Here is a 19,504-nt window from a genome sequence, read left to right as displayed (position 1 = left end):
ACTTATCTCACTGGGCTGTTGAGGAGTAAATATGAAAATGAAAGTTCCTTAGCACAGTACCTGGTACTTAGAAAACAATAAATGTTACCTGTTATTATTATTATTATAATAAACTAGATTTAGGGCACAGAAATAAAATGATGGGTGTATATGAAAGGGATGAACAATTATAAAGCAGGACAGCTGATCGTAAGTCTTCTAACACTTAACTTTTAAAAACAATACTCAATACTTATGGCCCTATGTTAGGAAGCATAATGGCCCCCAAAGATGTCCAAATCCTAACCTTCAGAACCTGTCAATATGTTAGCTCACATGGCAAAAGGGACTTTGCAAATACGATTAAGTTAAGGATTTTGATATGGAATTTATCCTGGGTAAGTCAGGTAGGGCTGTTGTAATCAGGAGGGGCCTTATAAGTGAAAGAGGGAGGCTGGCGGGATGGAGATGTGAGGACAGAGGCAGAGGTAGGAGTGATACAACTGCTGTCTGGAAGAGCCATGGAACAGACAGCCTCCAGAAGATGGAGAAACATCAGAATGGATTCTCCTCTAGAACCTCTGTCAGGACCACAATCCTGCCAACACCTGGATTTCAGTCCAGTTGTGGCCATTTTGAATTTTTGACCTCCAGAACTGGAAAATAATTTATGTTGCATGAAGCCACTAAATTTGTGGTAATTTGTTACAGAAGCAATAGGAAATGAATTCAGGCCTCTTTCTCTTATTTCAGCATTGCTGCTTCTTGCCAACAGGTAGCCTCATTTATCTGAGTTCAAAATCATAAAGATCTGGGTAGGATTTCTTTAGACCCTAACACATGTTGAGTCATAAGTGAGCTACTGCCTGTGGCCGCCCTTTCCTGCCAACTCCCTCCCCCATCCCATGTGACCCCATCCTATCCCATCCCATGTACACAATCTCAAAATCATAAGAGGAGTTTTCTATTTTAATCTTTAAATGACATGTTTCTTTGTTAACTGTGTGTAGTTTTAGGGGGTGGTTTGGAATATTTTCCAGTCGTGACTGAATGATAAAATTTAGGCCAGAGGCCAGGCCCTTAGATACACCTGACTTATGCCAGCATGATTCTTTTTTTTTTTTTTTTTTTTTTTTTTAGGAAAGTGAGCTGTACTGTTTTATTTTTAAAATGAGATGCCAGGCATTCTGTGTACTAACCTCTCCCCTGGTTTCATTTATTTTTTCTACCCTTATTTGCCCTTTGCCCCAATTTCCTTTTTTTTTTTATCCTGTATTGCATGTTTTTTTTTAACATCTTTATTGGAGCATAATTGTTTTACAATGGTGTGTTAGTTTCTGCTTTATAACAAAGTGAGTCAGTTATACATATACATATGTTCCCATATCTCTGCCCTCTTGCGTCTCCCTCCCTCCCACCCTCCCATCCCACCCCTCTAGGTGGTCACAAAGCACCGAGCTGATCTCCCTGTGCTATGCGACTGCTTCCCACTAGCTATTTTACATTTGGTAGTGTATATATGTCCATGCCACTCTCTCACTCTGTCACATATTACCCTTCCCCCTCCCCATATCCCTAAGTCCATTCTCTAGTAGGTCTGTGTCTTTATTCCCGTCTTGCCACTAGGTTCTTCATGACTTTTTTTTTTTTTTTCTTAGATTCCGTATATATGTGTTAGCATACTGTATTTGTTCTTCTCTTTCTGGCTTACTTCACTCTGTATGACAGACTCTAACTCCATCCACCTCACTACAAATACCTCCATTTCGTTTCTTTTTATGGCTGAGTAATATTCCATTGTATACATGTGCCACATCTTCTTTATCCATTCATGCGATGATGGACACTTAGGTTGCTTCCATGTCCTGCCTATTGTAAGTAGAGTTGCAATGAACATTTTGGTACATGACTCTTTTTGAATTATGGTTTTCTCAGGGTATATGCCCAGTAGTGGCATTGCTGGGTCATATGGTAATTCTACTTTTAGTTTTTTAAGGAACCTCCATACTGTTCTCCATAGTGGCTGTATCAATTTACATTCCCACCAGCAGTGCAAGAGTGTTCCCTTTTCTCCACACCCTCTCCAGCATTTATTGTTTCTAGATTTTTTGATGACGGCCATTCTGACCGGCGTGAGATGATATCTCATTGTAATTTTGATTTGCATTTCTCTAATGATTAATGATGTTGAGCATTCTTTCATGTGTTTGTTGGCAATCTGTATATCTTCTTTGGAGAAATGTCTATTTAGGTCTTCTGCCCATTTTTGGATTGGGTTGTTTGTTTTTTTGTTATTGAGCTGCATGAGCTGCTTGTAAATCTTGGAGATTAATCCTTTGTCAGTTGCTTCATTTGCAAATATTTTCTCCCATTCTGAGGGTTGTCTTTTGGTCTTGTTTATGGTTTCCTTTGCTGTGCAAAAAGCTTTTAAGCTTCATTAGGTCCCATTTGTTTATTTTTGTTTTTATTTCCATTTCTCTAGGAGCTGGGTCAAAAAGAATCTTGCCAGCATGATTCTTAACATGACTTTTTCCAGAGTTTTGTTCTAGGAAATAAATTCTTTCATCATCAAGAGAATGTCATATAAACTCTCTTGATGATGAAAGAATTCATTTACTAGAGTAACACATGAGGCATATGGTAGAAAAATTTTTTTAACAACATTGGTTGCTGAAATCCTGTTTGATTATAAACTGGGGAGAATTGATTGCTGTTGTTTGCCTCTTTTTAGGTACTTTTGTTCTACTTTTTAATTGGTTTGAGTGACGGAAGACAAGAGGACAAGAGGAATATTTGTCATCTCCTTCCCAGAGGCATTTTTGTCTTGTTTCAGTAGTGGGTGGGCTGCCCAGGTACTTCAGGGGTCTCTCTTATGCTTGGAAACCTTCTGCAAGAAGTCTGCTGGTGCACAATGTCGTTTCCAGGACTAACCCTACTGTGGTGGTTCTTGCTTCCTCCACTGCTCCTGCTTGGGGGTTGGGGGTTGGAGTTAAGAGAACATATCACGTAGGGAAGCATAAGTCTCCTGGCCAATAGGTCATATGTTTAGCCTATGTTTAGTAAATATATTTAGTAAATTTTCTCTTTCTGTTCTAAATAAAATAATAATTCTATGTTCAAACTGCTACTTGTTTTGCTTCCCATTGGCTCCCGATTCACAGATTCCATGATGCTGAGAATGGCTGACTTTCCAGAAATCTCAGCTATGACATGCTGTTTAGCTTGTTACTTTCTCTTATTAAAAGAGGGTTGCAGTGTGGGAGCGGTTCCCTCTATAAATCCTGATGCCAGAAAATAGACCTTTTATCTTTCCTTACACTTGGCCTTGCATTTCTAAGTCCTCCCCCCCCCCCATCATTTTAGAGCTCACAGCTGTGAGAATCCCCCAGTCTCCGAACGCCTCCTCTCTGACACTCGGTCCTAGAGTAGGAGAGTCTACCTACTCTCCAGTGACCAGCAGCTCTCTCTCAGAATGTGTGTAAGATCTTCGTCTACACTGTATACTCACTCTTCTTGAGTTAGTTAGAGTTTCACTATCACATTAGATTTTTACTATCACATTTCAGTCTGGATTCTGCAGGGGGAAACTTACTGGCATACAATTCACTTTTAGGCGATATTTTTTCTAAGTGTGGCTGTACTCCTTTTTAGCTAGATATTACATGAATTCGTACTGAATCATACCCACGAGCGGGTGGAGTTGGCTTTTTCTGAGGAAGACAAAGAGTTAGGTTTTCTTGTCTTAGTTATGAAGAATGCCAGCTTGAGCAATGACCTGGCTGCTGTCCTAATTGTCTTAATGTGGGAATCACAGGGGCCATATGGCCTACCTGATCAATTATACGGGTATTGATTAAGAAGGGGAGGAAAAAAACAACAGAGAGGCAGCGTTAGTCACTCAAATCTACCACTTGTGTCAGAACTGCATTAGTTGTTCAGTAGAGCTGTCCAGACGTGGCTGCTGGGTGCAGAGAGCAGTATGGATGTGTCTCTGAGCTGATCTTGCAAAGCCTTCATATTGTAGCGAGACGAAAACAGTTTTGGAGTCTAAGTTACACATGTTAAGAAATCAGAGGTAGCACAGAGCCTTAACGTCTGAAAAAATAAAACCAATTAAAAATAATGATCATCATCTTTGCAGTTTAAAATGAAAAAGGATAAAAATCTTGACAAAAATATAATCCCTTACTTGGGCTCACCTTGAGTAAAGCTGGCTCCCAGTTGCCATCAATTCCTCACTTGCCCTAACCACGTAAGGTGGAGTCCAGCTTGATCATATTACCTCTCTTTACGTTCATAGGCTTTTCTCGAGTGACAACCACAAAAACTGCTCTTCTTTGGAGGAATTCAAATAATTTCCAGACATTCCTTCATGATTTCACTTAAAAACTGAGTTTAAAAAAAAAAAACAAACCAAGGATGTAGAACAGGGGTAGCAAATTAGAGCCTACAAGCAGAATTGTCTTGTTTGGCTCTCACAGGATTTTTTTTTTTTTTTTTTTCTCACAGGATTTTTAAAGTGAGAAATTTCACATAAAAATAGATTTCTCCATGGCTACAATCAGCTGGAGTGGAGTGGCAATTGCCAGCCTGAGATGGGGCATAGCTCCCTCTTCAGTTCCCTAAAGGCTTGTACTGGGCCTGCTTCACTCACCTATGCCACGTGCCTGGTCCTGTACCTGAACCCTGACCCCAACTGACACCTCTGACACTGTGGAGACACTGAGGTACAAAGTCACTCTGAGAGGGAAACATGGCTTCATTTCTCAGGGACCTGGCTTAGTCTGCATGTGGATGGGGGACAACCTGGATCAGGAAATAGTCTTTGAAGCAGCTGGAATGGTTTCTCTAAACACATCAGTGTACGGGGGAAGGAAAGAAAAGAAAGAGAGGGGAGACAGGAAAAAAGACGAAGGAATGGGAGAGGAGGGCACGGCTCTCAGGAAAGGTCTGGGCCCATGTGGTAGCAAGGAGCAGAATGAAATTCACCAGCCCACTCTTCATGTGATGCCTACCAGGCCGTATCCAGGCTCCAGGCACACTGTCAGCCGAGGAGGCCGGACTGCAGAGGCTGACTTCAAGACACACATCCAGCTTCTCCTCAAAATTCTACACACTGTCTCCTTGGATTAAGCCTTCCAGTTCTGGACCTGAACCACCATGGAACTGCATTTACAACATGGCTCTTTGTCTGGCTGCTCACCAGCCTATAAGGCGGTGCTGTAGGTACCACGGTGCTGGACTCAGTGTCAGGATACTACTGGGACTTTGAATCCTGATATTCCTCTCTGGATTCAGCATTGAGAATCAGTGTATTTTCTCTGAGAACCTGTTTTGTTGTTGTTTGTTTTTTAATATTACAAACATTATGAACGTTACACCACATCTGATTTCTCTCTTTGCACTGGTAGATAAAAGGTCAGAATCAAATCTGTGCCCAGCTTCTAGCAAGTGTAGGAGACACAACGGACTGGGACACATTTGGGGACAGTTGACCCTCCATTATGTGCAGGTTCTGCATCTGTGGATTCAACCAACCTCAGATGGAAAGTATTTAAAAAAATTCCAGAAAGTTTCAAAAGCAAACTTGAACTTGTTGCACACCAGCAACTATTTACATAGCATTTACTTGTATTAGATATTATAAGTAAGCTGGAGATGATTTAAAGTATATGGGAGGACATGCCTAGGTTATATGCAAATACTACACCATTTTATGTAAGGGACCCAAGCTTCTTTGGATTTTCTTGTCTAAGGTGAGATCACGAAATCAATCCCCCATGATACTGAGGGGTGACTGTATTTCACTCTGTTTTCTTTTCTTAATTTTTGAGTTCTTTATTTTCTTTTACTCTTTTTCTTGACTATTAATTTTGAGTGCTTTTTAAAATATCTTACTGCTGTCAGATATTACACAAACACAGACCGAATAACCGAAGCAGGCATTCCAGAAGACAAGGAGTATCTTCAGTTAAATTAGTCCAGGTAAAAGGAAATGGAACAATGAAACCTCATGCTTATGGGTGCTAGTTGGTTGCAACATATAATTGAACATTTTAACTGCAGAATGTTTGCCTATTAATTTAAAATTCAATTTAATATTCTTTGTTCATTTTCCCCATGTCTTTGATGAAAATTCCTAGCTTCACGAAAACTGATGGCTTGTTTGATAAGGGGAGGGGGTTCTTCTCACCCCTATAGCTACCTGGCTGGTGTGTGAGATGTGCTGGGTGATATAAGAGGATTCACTTCCCCACCCCCATCCTAATTTTTATGGTGAAAATGTTGTAGGGTAAAAAGAAAATGCCAGGAAGGAAGACTACACCTGTCAATATTTAAAAATATTTTACAGCTACTTATATGACGTGAACTGAATAACTTAGGTGCTGTAAAATTTTGGTCTTTGGCGGCGAGTGGGAACTGGGAAGAAGCTAGGCACATTATTCAAGATGTTAAGTTCAAATAGTTTTTGAAATTTACCATTAAGAGGCAGATTTTTCTCTCCCTCCTTGGCTTTGAAAAATATTCCCTGTGTCACTCCTTTTCTATGATCCTCCAAATCTGGGAGGGTTAGTTGGTAAAATGTCTTATAGTAAGCACTACTCACTGTTTGATCTAACAGACTCAAACTATCTCCTTGGGGGAAGAGAAAACCTTTGTGGCTAAAAAATGTCATCTGGGATCTTAAAGCCCTTCGGCAGGGAGACGGTGGGGAATGTTGTTCTCTTGGCTGCGCCGTAGGTTGGATGACTGGAATGTCTTTTCCCAGCCTGTTAATTTCTATGATTGGAGGAAATCAGACCTTAAAAAGAATGGATGAAGTACAATTTTCAGAGAACAAAAGTGATGACTAGTTATTCTAATATTTTGAAAAGCATTTTTATGAGTTTTTAATAAATATTTGCTAATGATCAACTATCTAAAAGAATCAATTAAATGCTTATATTACTGTGGATTTAATGCCTAATTTTTGGGAAAAGGTCAAAATGCTTCCAGATTTCTGAGTTCATGAGAGTAAATACGTATTTCCTTCATAATAGTCATAGAATGCTTATGACAAATACAGTGCAAATGAAGATGCTTTATTCTCAACCTGGACTGTTGAAATGAAACTCACTTCTGTTTAGTATCATCATGCCACATATACACCCCACAGAAAATGATTCATGACTAATTGATATATATAGGTATTAGTTTATCTATATATGAATGTGAATGTACATGTATGTGTATGTATAATTATATTAAATATATATATACATATAATTTTTGAAAATTGAAAGGTGTTTTTACCCACTAGAGAGAGTTTGATATTTCAATCTATCAAACCATAATTTTACATCATGGAATAGTGGTTAAGAGCGTGGGTGCAGGAGTTCGATTGCCTGGCTAAAACCATTTGTTAGCTGTGTGACCTTGGGCAAGGTACAGAACCTTTTTGTACAGCAGTAACCTCATGTCTAAGATGGGAGAAATAACTGCACCTGTCCCATGGCATGGTTGTAGGGATTCAGTGAATTAGAACATGGTACAGTATAAAGTACAAAATAAATTGTGAACTTTTGTTATAATTACTAGTATGTGCAAGGGCCATGCTAGGTGCTTTGAGGCATAAAAGAAAGAGACACGGTCTCTACCCTTATACAGTTTACCATCTAACTGGGAACCCAAGATATAGTCTCATATAAATTAAATATCAATACCTCGGAAGAAAACCAACAGTTCAGTTCAGTAGCACAGGCCAGCTTCTCAAGGAGAAGAGGAGTATCTTTATATAAGGTGCTAGTCTCACATTTGTTTCCCTTTACCTGATGCTTATCTCTTTGACATGATGGAAACAGGCTCAAGCAGATTGTACAATAAACACTGTTTGCAGCGGCCAGCCTACGTTAATCCTGCAGTGGTTTAGTCATGGGTGAGCGTTACATGACGCAGATGCTGATGCTGGATTAAGGCTCTTGACAACAGACGTTGGTCCAACTGTTAATGCTCTGAGAAGTGGGCCAATCTATCAATTTCTGCAGTTTACAGAGGGGTAGTGGCTGCTTCAGCTAATTTTTTTCCCCCTGAGATTACAGAGAATTCCAGACTGTGGTTATCTGGTTTAAGAGGTAATTCTGTACAAGGACTGGCACAAAAACTGCATGTGTGATTGCTAAATGAATATATTACAGTTAACAACTTCTCCGTAAGATCAAGGACAGGGCTGCTTACCGTGGTCTGGAGTGATCATGGAAGGCCTTGGGAAGAAGTGATTATGAAAGGGCCCTCAACAAGAGTTTAAGGTAACCCTTGGCTTAATCCCTTTTAAGTCAAATATGAATTCCCCTAATTTAATTTTTAAATGTGTCACTCTGTATTTTTTACCTAAGATTGTCCCTGAATGGTGCTCATATCAAAAGATGCTTTTTTAGCTAAATTATGAGGTTAATAGGTTTCCAGACAATCAATTATGGAGTGCTTTTCATGTATCAGACACTGTTGTAGTCACAAGTGAACAAAACAAAGATCCCTGCCCTCACGGAGCTGACATTCTAGCGAGGAGCGACAGTTAAATAATAAACATAATAAATAATTGGTAGTGTGTTAGAAGGTGACAAGTGCTAAGGAATAAAAAAAAGTAGTGCAGAGTTAGAAGGATGGAGCTGGGTGGCAACTTTAAATAGGATGGTCATTGAGAAGGTTACATTTGAGCAAAGTGTGAAGGCAGCCAGCCAAGGTGGTAAACCATATCTGGGGGAAGAGCACTTAAGGCAGAAGGAAGAGCCAGTGCAAAGACCCTGAGGCGGGAGCCTCCCCAGTATTTTGAAGAACAGTAAGTAGGCCAGTGTAGTTGGAAGGGGGTGGGAGAGACAAGAGGATGAGGTCAGAGAGGTAAGTGGGGCAGTGGCAGGGAGGGAACTTGGCAGATCACAGAGAGCCTTGCAAGCTACTGTAGAGCCTTTGGGAAAGTCAGCAGAGTCGTTTGTATCGGGCTGGTTTAAAGTAAGGCCCAACTGTATCAAACAATCCCTCTTTTTCCTTGTCTCCTATACTTTAATTTTAATGCGGATACAAACCAACTGAGATCTTGTTAAAAGTCAAATTCTGATTTAGCTGGTCTGGGGTAGGGCCTGAAATTCTGCATTTTTAACAAGCTTCCAGGTGATGCCAGGCTGCCAGTCTACAACCACACGAGAGTAGTAAGTGTGAAGAGGTATTGAGAACCCAGAGACGCTGGGGCTTACCTCTCCATTAGCTGGTTGCAAGGGCCTTCTTGTTCCCTTTGAACTTAAAGAGACAACCTGAAAACTTTCATACTGGTCATAACCTCGTCACTGGCTTCACTGTTTCATGGTCCTTTCACCTGGCTAGTAAAAGCATGGTCCAGGGCTCTCTTGTGAACACGAAATAGGTTGTCTGGCTGTTTCTCTGCAGTCTCTAAGAAGTTTCTAGGGCCTCCTCGCTGCCACTATGGAGGGCCTGCTTCTGAACCTTAACCTGGGAAGCCCTGCTCCACTCCTTGAATGATAATTAAATAATTCTCTGACCACATTCCCGTCTTACTCCAGTTATAGGAATTCTGACTTGTATCCTACACTCCTGGCCCTATACCTTGCGTGATAGCCCAGCTCTGTAAATTAGGCCTGAGGCAGCTAGAGGACTCAGGTCATGGTCCCAGGATGAAGAGGTGCCCGGCTGATGCTGGTTTAACAGGCAAGGCTGGCCTTCTTACGTGCTAACGTAGTCATTTACAGCTGAGCAGGTCTGGAAGGATTAGACACTTGTGAATATAAAATAAAGGTTATGAGTCAGAATTGGGTTAGAATTGTGCTTCCATGCCTTATTGCGTTATCTCAGGAATGTTCCTCGGCATCTCTGAGCCACAGTTTTCTCATCTGGAAAATGAGAATGATAATACCTCCTTCACATATTGAGAAAATGCATATAAAGCACATGGTAAAGTGCCTGACACATAATGATACTCATAAAATAGTAGTTGCTATTTTTTTTTTGTTGCTGTTAAGTAGTTACTACTAACAACCCACCACGTATCACATCGCTTTGTGGCCTGGCTTTACGGTACCTACCTTTAAAGTCCCTGGAGTTAAGGTACCCGGGCAAATCCCTCAGCAAAGGCTTTCAAAGATGAGACATAGAGACTAGGAGCAGTTTCATCATGATAGATGTCACAGAAGCTAATTGAAGGAACTTTAGATATTTAGTTTAGAAAGTATATGATAGGGGAACTGACATGATGGCTGTCTTGAGGGTGTCTTATATAAGAGGACCCCGAGGGCACAACTGAGGCCAACGGTTAGAAACTAAACGAAAGCACAGCCCTCTCTAACAGTGAAAGCGAGTTGGGGGGAGATGGGGGTGGGGGCGTCTGTGAGGGTCGGCTGGTGCGCAGCTGCGGCAGTGGAGCCAATCAGCGGGCGCATCCAGTCCTCGCGCTACGGTACAGTCGCGCAGTCGTGACGTCGGCGGTTGCCAAGGAGAGGCCCTCTCGGTAGGGACAGCGAGCTGGCGCCACGGGCCGCAGGGCCGGAGCGTGCCTTTGAAGTTGAGTCCGTTACCATCATGAGCGGCCGAGGTAGGGGTAGAAAGTCCTCCCGCGCCAAAAACCGTGGCAAAGGCCGCGCCAAAGGCCGAGTCCACGCTACTCCTGGCGACGCCCCACGCGACCCGGACCCTCCACAGTGCCAGAGGCTCGGGGAGGAGACCAAGGCGGCACAGGTGCAGGCTGGCGCGGGTTGGGGTGGCCTGGAAACCGCTGCGCCTGCGCCGCCCCGCCGGCCCGGGGAAGAGGGTGCCTGCCGGCTCCCCCTGGACTGTGGCCTCGCGCTCCGGGCCCGGGCTGCGGGGGATCGCGGGCAGGCCGCAACCAGGCCCGGCCCGGGGAAGGCCACAACACTCTCGGAGCGCCTGGCGACAGACACTGTCTTCGTGGGAACCGCGGGGACCGTGGGAAGGCCGAAAAATGTCCCCCGCGTTGGAAATCGGCGCTGCCCCGCTGGGAAGAAGGCCCCAGTTACCTGTAGCGCAGTGGGGAGGGGGTCTCCGGCCGTCGCTGTTGGGAAACCGAAGAAAGGGACCACTGGGGAGTCTGCCTCCGTTCCAGTGGTAGAGGAAAAGAAAGTAGAGAAGGATGCAGGGTCAGGGCCCCCGGCAACAGATGGCAGCATGGATACACTGGAGAACGTCCAGCTGAAGCTGGAGACCATGAACGCCCAGGCGGACAGGGCCTACCTGCGGCTCTCCCGCAAGTTTGGGCAGTTGCGACTGCACCACTTAGAGCGCAGGAACCTCCTTATCCAGAATATCCCGGGCTTCTGGGGGCAGGCTTTTCAGAACCACCCCCAGCTCTCATCCTTTCTGAACAACCAAGATAAAGAGGTACTCAGCTACTTGAACAGCCTGGAGGTGGAAGAGCTTGGTCTCGCCAGATTGGGCTACAAGATCAAGTTCTACTTTGGGCGCAACCCCTACTTCCAAAATAAGGTGCTCATCAAGGAATATGGGTGTGGTCCTTCCGGTCAGGTGGTGTCTCGTTCTACTCCAATCCAGTGGCTCCCAGGGCACGATCTTCAGTCCCTAAGCCAGGGGAACCCAGACAACACCCGGAGCTTCTTTGGGTGGTTTTCAAACCACAGCTCCATTGAGTCTGACAAGATTGTGGAGATAATCAACGAGGAGTTGTGGCCCAATCCCCTGCAGTACTACCTTATGAGTGAAGGGGCCCGAGCAGAGAAAGGAAAGGAGGGCAGGCCATGTCCAGCAAGGCAGCCAGTGGAGACCCCAGAGCCTGGGGTAAACAAGTCCAACTGATTCTGCACAAGTCTCCCTACTACCTCCTGCTGGACCCGTGCCTGGCTGGCTGACCACATGTGTTTGGCTGTCTGCCTTCTCTTCATGTTGACCTCTGTGCACTGTATTCCCTTTGGACTTCAGTTACAAGAATATGGTGTTTATGATCATGTTCTTTTGCCTCCCCATGGCATTCTTGCTTTTTTACGTTAGTGTCACATGTTACGTGATCTCACCCCTACTGTTTATATGTTAAACACACATGATCCAGATGTGTGCTGCCTTTATCTACATTGCCTGGACCCTGTTCTTGGCTCTGGCCTTTCCCACCTGTCTTTAACGTGGACACTCATGAGTCATCCAACAAGAGGACCAGTGCATCCTTAAGCTCTGCTACTTCAGGGTCCATGACTTGCTGGGCTGGTTCATGTGACCATGCATGCCATCTATGGCAAGCTTTTCTGTTGCCACTGCAAAATGAAGCTGGTGCACATGGTATTGGCCATCAGCCAAAACTGATTGTTCCGTGGCTCTGGGGTCACCAGCCAAGGTGCCATCTACAAGATCTCTGGCTTTGGCCAGGGGCCCATGCTGCCCTCCTGGACACAGATGAGGTTAAGGGTGAGAAGCAGTATGCTGTGTGCTCTGTACCATCATGCGTCTCTTCCTGCCTCTGGGCCTTTCTCCTGGTGAACCTTCATCAGGGTCTGCACCATGCCCCATCACTATTAGGCCATTGAGTTTTGTCCAGGTTGCTATTGGCCCCAGTTGGCTTCCTGGTCAACAAGGACCTCAAGATCTGCTTGTGGACCCAGGCCCCCTGCCGGTGCATGAGACACACACCTACCCTCCCCAGCCTTCCAGGAACCCTCCTGGCTGCCAGACTGATGGGCGGGCTGGTATGTATGGAGATGTGCTCACTGTCATCAAGCTGTGCCTCCAGGTGAGGGTGGGGACTGGACTCACCTATAATCTAGGTATCTTTATCAGCTCCCCTCATCCCTTCCTCACACATGACCAGAGTGCTATAGTGGGGTTGCTGGGGAAGAGGTATTTCTGATCTGTGGGCCTGTGGCTACTTCATCTCACACCTCCACGCCTCCTTCCTCTCTCTTCCTTCCCTCCCTCTCTTCCTCCTTTCCCTCTCTCCCTTCCCTCTCTCCCTGTCCTGTCTCCCACTCCTCCCTCCCTTCCTTTTTTCTTTGTTTCAGTAGTACCACATCTCAGAAAGAGAAAACAAAACAATTGTAAAACCAGGGTTTTCTACATACAGGTAGCGAGATAGCTGGGGACTTGCTATACACACGCACACACTGGGCTGGAAGAGGGTAGAGGAAGCCAGAAGGCCAAGTGGGTCTGGGTTCAGACCCTGCTCCCGACTCCTGGGTTCACGCTATAATTCTGATGTTGAAAATTCTTTTCATGGCTGTGCATCTGCTAGAATGATAACCCCCCCCAGGCAGCAGTGTTGTGAACCAGGGTTACTCCTGTTACGACCTTTTCCTCTGTCCCTTAAGACCCAGTTGCCTCCTGCTGTTTCCTCCTCTGTGGTAGCCTCTCGCCCTCTGGAACCTCATTCCCCAGCTTTCCCACCCTTAGCAGTCCTTTGCTCTCTTGGCTTCTACCCTCAAATACCCGTAGAAGTAGGCTTTAGTTTCCAGTATGGGGGATCCCAAGGCTCTCTCCTGGGGCATGGGGACGGGGGTGGGCAGAACCTGTTCTGAATCTCCAAGGCTCATTTCCTGTGGGTGTAAAAGCTGATCTGGGCCCTCCCTGCCCAGGCTTACCTGTGCCCTCTTTCCCCCTTATCCCTGAGGGTAGGAAAGTAGGACTGTGTCTACACTTGCCCTCCACCCACTAACTTCCCTTTCCTTATGGAAGACCTTGTTCTGAATTCCCCAAGGGCTAGGGAGGTCTTGACTCAGAGCTGTTGAGAGGGTGTGTTGGGCAGGGGAGTTGGGGCAAAAACACAGAGTGGGAATGAGTCTGGTGTGGAGCGGGCCTGGAAGAGCAGATAGAAATGGCTAGAGGAGCCTCAGGGAGAACACGCCTGACTCTCAGTGTTGGAGCGGATGGGGAGGGACCTTCCCCATGGTGGGGACGGGAGAAGTAAAGGGCCGTGGGCAAATGCGATGCCTAGGTGAGGGTATGCCCAAAGTTTTGTCCAATCTGCCTCTCATCATTAGTGGATTTTATAAATCATAGAAACAAACAAAAACAGAATAATGTTACTTTGGATGCTTTCTCTTTTGTTCTAGGTGTGGCCTTGCATATGTGGAAGATAAATGTATATGCTGCTTATTTTGTCTCTAAGTAAATCTAACCACTTTCCTCATTTTTTGCCTGATGGGAAAATAGAGCTGTACAGGTCTGCTTTTTTTTTTTTTTTTTTTTTAAGCTTTTTCCTCTTTATTATGGACATTTTCAGACATGCACAGAAGTGGAGAGGATGGTCTCTGGACCCCGTGTGCCCATCACCTAGCTACATCAGTTATCAATTATGATCAACCTGGTTTCATCTGTGTCTCCCTCTCCCTGCCTGTATTGTTTATCAAAAGTCCAAGAGCCTGTGCCAGTTCAACCAGGACTGCTTTGGGAGATTGGGACTCTCTGTTGGTGGTGATAGTGGTGGGGTGCACTATCATTATCACATCAGGTCTGTTTTTTGCTTTTCGTGTTAACTAATGAAGTTCCAGTGGTGGGCCTTAGAATGAAAGTCTTCGGAATTAACAAGAAGTCTCAAAAAGAGATGAAGGGGTTGCTGCCTTTTCCCTGCATCCACAAAAGGAAAGAGAGACTGTTTGTTGATAAAGACTTACCAGTCTTTGATAAGGTGCTTACTTGAGATCTTTCACCAGAACATCAGTCTTTTTTCCTGTGTAAGATGGAGACTTGCGTGACTATTAGAATTATCAGCTTGTCCTGGTCTCATAATATAACTCTGGGCTTGAAAGTATAATTTGGAAATTGTTGCTGTGTTCTGTGATAATAACCTCCCAAAAGTAATCAGTAACTGGTTGTCTTACTTGGTAATTGACACCCTGGTAATAATGCAATTATTTCTTTGTTCCAAAACAGTATAAATAGTTGTAACCTTGCATGCATGATGGAAAAAATAAAAGCCTGTATCTCTGTTATATTTTTTTATCTTTAAAAAAGAATTGGAAGGTTAAGCAGAGGCTGGGTAGTTGAGGGGATGTATACTGTGGCATACATGAGTGATTCCTAAGCCTCAGGCCCTTGTGTGACTAGCTACATAACAATATATAAAATTCTGATTCCCAAGCCCATGCCAGAGATTGCGATTCTGTGTTTCTGGGAAGAAGCCAGGCAGTCTTGTTCTTAACAAGCTTTCCAGGTAATTCTAGTGGAAATCCAGTGCTTCTCAAATTTTAGAGTACCTCTGAATTTTGTGGGGAATCCTGTTAAAATATGAATTTTGATGCAGTAGTCCAGGGTGGAACCTGAGATTCTGCGATTCTAACAAACCCAGGTGATGCCGGTGCTGGCAGTTTGCGAACTGCACTCTGAGTAGCAAAGGAGGTGACCTTCAAGGACCTTTCAAACTAGAATAACAATGCTCAGTCTTGGTTGCATATCAGAATTATCTGGGAAGCTTAAAGAAATATACACGTACTGGCAGAGGTCCTCACAAATACCAACTAAATCAGAATGGAGGGAGGGATTGATCCAGGTGTAGGTATTTTAAAAACATCCCAGATGATTCTGATGTCTAGCCGGAGTTGAGAACTTGGATTTCTGATACTGTTCATAACAGATTCGTAAAAAAGACCATTTTCCATTAATCAGGAGAACCAGCAGCAGACAACCAAATGCCATATGAAGCTGCCCAGCAGAATATGGTTGGAAAAAATCGGAAGTGGCTTGTTAAATGACAAGAAAATAAAATTGGTTTATAAGATACTGGGCTTGAATCAATATATGTGCAGTGTTCAGGGCATAGTAGGTGCTCAAATGTTGCATGAAAGAATGAATTTAAAACATAGTGTATTTTCAAATGCCTTAGGGCTAGGCTGGTAATTAAATTTGTGAAGCGGCCCATATTTGTTTCATAAGGATGTATGTATTAATTCATTAGGGCTTCCATAACAAAATACCACAGACTGGATGACTTAACAGAAATTTATTTCCGGTTCTGGAGGCTAGAAGTCTGAGATCAAGGTGTCGGCAGGGTTAGTTTCTTCGGAAGGCCTCTCTCCTGGGCTTATAGGTGGTTGTCTTCTCTGTGTTTTCACAGCCTTACCTGTGTGTGTGTCTGGGAGCAGTGGGCAGAGGTGGGTATTGTGTGTAAATCGGGGCAGCTGTTCTGCAGTGCCAGATCATTTACCTGGGGGCCCGCAGGCCTAGTGTCGCTCCATCTTCAAAAAGGCATGGGGGGAATCCGAATATGTAGAATCTTCCAATTTTGAGTGTTTTCAACTAAAACATTCAACACCCAGAGCCTCGCTATTAGTCATAGGTGGAGTGCAAAAGGGTATGGAGGGCAGCCTGTCCTTCAGGCGTGAGCGTCCTCTTGAGACCCGTGCAGAGTCCTCTGGGGCTACAAACTGGAGGGGCTCTGCCCGGTTCCTCTCACACACTTGCTTCTTCACAGGTGTGGAGCCTCCACTTCCCAGGCCCCTTCCACACCCCTCTCTTCACTACCTTGCAGAGCCCATCCGATCTGGGGCTGCTCACCGCCCCAGGGGCCCATTCATTCATCATCTCTGTTGTAGACATTAGAGATACAGTGATGGACAAATACAGCTTTGAACTCTGCCCCCGTTCTGGGTTTCAGCTTCCTCTCAGCTTTTGCTTGGAATTGTCAGTCAATCTTTTTTTTTTTTTTCCCTTTTCCTGCATGGGGCTGGCGAGTGTTTTAGATCCATATGGGGGATCATCCTCTGGCCTCTAGGTCAGACTTCACAAGGCAGTTTAGGCTTTTAATAACCTGAAGAGTAAGGGCTTCTTGGAGTAATTCTTGTTCAGAGTCCCTTACCCCTTTCTCACCTGGTTTTATTGCAAAAGGCCTTCTGATTTCTTAACTTGTTACTTGCTGGGCTTTTTTGGAATGTAGTGAGTTTGTGCTATCCCATAGGGGAGGGGGGAAAGAAAAATAAATGGTCTTGCTACCTGTAGCTTACCGAAAGTCTGTCTACTTCTGACTGTCTCTCCTTACACTTTGCGCTTCCCCTTCTGGTCTTACTGCACTGATTTGCTCCAAGGGAAGGAGGCACGCTGCCCTGGGGTGGCTTCACCTAGGGAGGGGACTTCACCCCCCTTTGCCCCTCTGAAGATTTTGGAAACCCCTTCTACCTTCTTACCCCTTGAGGTCCTCAGCCTTGGGGAGCGACTGTTAACCGCTGGGTGGGGACATATCCCTCCGGTGCCGAAGCAGTAAAAAAAAAAAAAAAAAAAAAAGCAGAGATCCCATCTCCAGTCTGTGGTTTCTATCTCTTTGTCCTTAGCATCTTCACTTCTGCTTTTGGCATCTTCTCCAACTATATTTCACCATTTAGGCTCACAACTCACTTCTGCTGATTCACCTTCACCTGAAACTCTGACCTTGTGTTAGTCCTGCTTCTTTACCCCAGATCAGCACCGTCTGGTGAGGTGTCCAAGGCTGGAACCTTGAATTCCTTCCTCCTCTCCCTACCTCCTATCAACCTGGTCCTCAGTTGAGGTTTGACAAATATAAGATGAAATAACTCCCACACATGGCGCTTCATGGTTTACAAAGCACATTCACTTTCATCATCTCAGTGATAACAATTATCCCATAAGATGGCTCGAGGAGGTTAAGTGACTTGACCAAAATCACAAAGCCAGTAAGCAATAGAGCCAGGGCTCAAACTCAGGTCTTCTGCTTCCAAACTCCTTCCATACATGCGATGATAAACATGAGGCCAGGGCAGGTATCTGGCACAGGAATCTAGGCACTTCTTTGCACAGGACCTGTATTTCACCCTTCACACGGTGCATCAGAACCCTCCGCATAGCACATTAGTCACTGCCAATCAATCAGAGGTGACGTGTGAATGTGAACCTTCCTGACCGTCCCCTACTGCAGCTGCTGTTGGAGCTCAACTAGGGGCAGTGACTTGATGGCCTGGGTGACCTAGACTGTGGCCGAGGCTTCCTTTAACTGCTCTGTCCCAGGGTCAGGATTGGTTCTAGACACACATGGCTGCAGATGGAGGCTGAGTGAGGAGGTTTGGGGCTGTAAGTATCAATACTTAAATATGAGTGATTTGAAAAAAAGATAACAAGAAGTTCTCCCATAACAAGAAGTCGGGTGATAGGAAGTTGCAGGCCTGCTTCAGTAGCACAGGAATATTAGGGCTCTGGGTCCCCCTCTCTGCTTCTCTTCTCTTGGGTTTCCCCTCATGGTTCCCTAGCTCCAAGCACCACATCCTCATCCAGCTGCACTTAGAGGCAGAAAGGAGGGGAAGGGGGTCCTCTCTGTCTTTATCAGGGAAGAAAATCTTTGCTGGAAGTCCCTGGTGGATTTCAGGGGACCTGAGTCAGGTCCCTTGGGCCAGAAATGGGTCACACTCCCACACTCTGCTTCAAGGAGATCTAGCACTTTTCAGCATCTCTCCTGGGAGTGGGGTTCCGCCATCAAGGAATAAGAGATCAGAAGTCTAGAATTGCTGGGAGATCTTAGTCACTTGTAGGTTCATCCTTTTTGGGGTGGTGTGGCTGTGCCGGTGACCTGGAACACCACCTAATACCTGGAGGGGCGTGCATCTGCGCTTTCCCCAGCTCTCCCCGTCACCTCTTAGGACAAGAAAGCTCTACCCGTGCTCCGTGTTTTGTGTCTCACCTCTGTTTATGGTAAATGCTTTTCTGGCCAGCAATGCCTTTTTGGTGCTCCTATCTCCCACAGCACCTAGATCAGGGTTCACTCAACGCTTGGTGTAGGTGGTCAGTAAATGCTAGTTGAGTGAATGCATTAAGCCAATAATCTTTCTAAGGTGTAAATTTGATCCTGTCAATCACCTGTTCAAAGCCTTCAGGAGTAAGGTCCAAAATCCTAACAAGCTCATGACTGGCCCTTCATTATCTGACCCTACATTTTTTTCTTTCGAACTTCTTTATTATGAAAATTCACATAAAAGTTGATAGAAAAGTACAGTGATCACCTATATACCTACCATTTAAGTTCAGTAATTTTAAACGTTTTGCCACATTTGTTTATTCATGTGTCTGTATGTTTATATTTTGCTGAGCCACTTGAAAATAATTTGATGTTTCACCCCTTTTGAGCATGTATCTCAAAAAAAAATAAGGATGCTCTCCTACACAATCACAAAACCGTGAACAGACTGCAGAAAGTTACCGTTCCCGAATAACATCTAGTATCCAGTCTGTATTTAGAATTTTCCATTGCTCCCAAGATTATCTTATAGTATTAGTTTTAAAAGCAAGATCTAATAATGTTCAGGCATTGCATTTTGCTGTTTTTCATTCTTTTTAAAACAAGAATAATCCACTCAGTTTTTTTCTCCCATGACGTTGAACTTCTAAACAAGTTAGGCCAGTTGTCTTATAGGCTGTTCCACATTCTGGATTTGTCTGATTGCTTCTTCTTGGTGTAATTTAACTGTTTTCTCTGTCTCCTGTACTTCTTGAAAACTGAGGATTTGGATTAAACACCTTTGGCAAGAATACTGCGTAAATGAGGTGTGTACTTAATAAGGCGTCACTTCAGAAGATACATGACAGGTTGTCC

The 19,504-nt window shown here is 44.5% G+C and overlaps 1 protein-coding gene and 1 long non-coding RNA gene across 3 annotated transcripts; one reads left to right on the top strand and one right to left on the bottom strand.

Moving 5' to 3' along the window:
* Positions 1–3,368: 3,368 nt before the first annotated feature.
* LOC137751285 (uncharacterized) lies at positions 3,369–10,294 on the bottom strand. The gene is made up of 3 exons (XR_011070748.1): positions 10,050–10,294; positions 4,179–4,368; positions 3,369–4,074 (listed from the first exon to the last, which is right to left on the bottom strand). It is a non-coding gene; the product is annotated as an uncharacterized lncRNA (long non-coding RNA).
* A 168-nt stretch (positions 10,295–10,462) lies between these two features.
* Positions 10,463–14,906, top strand: TSPYL5 (TSPY like 5). 2 transcript variants are annotated; one of them, XM_068525993.1, is made up of 2 exons: positions 10,463–12,668; positions 14,028–14,906. In XM_068525993.1, exon 1 carries the CDS (start codon positions 10,543–10,545, stop codon positions 11,788–11,790), a length of 1,248 nt encoding a protein of 415 aa, XP_068382094.1. In that variant the 5' UTR covers positions 10,463–10,542; the 3' UTR covers positions 11,791–12,668; positions 14,028–14,906. The 2 variants fall into 2 exon arrangements, with proteins under 2 accessions (XP_068382094.1, XP_068382093.1); XM_068525992.1 differs by having other exon boundaries at positions 10,463–12,712.
* The last annotated feature ends 4,598 nt before the right edge of the window (positions 14,907–19,504 follow it).

The sequence above is a fragment of the Eschrichtius robustus genome, chromosome 17 (assembly GCF_028021215.1).
Source record: "Eschrichtius robustus isolate mEscRob2 chromosome 17, mEscRob2.pri, whole genome shotgun sequence".
In the NCBI taxonomy this organism is placed as follows: domain Eukaryota; kingdom Metazoa; phylum Chordata; class Mammalia; order Artiodactyla; family Eschrichtiidae; genus Eschrichtius; species Eschrichtius robustus.
This window is presented reverse-complemented; position numbering and strand designations above follow the sequence as displayed.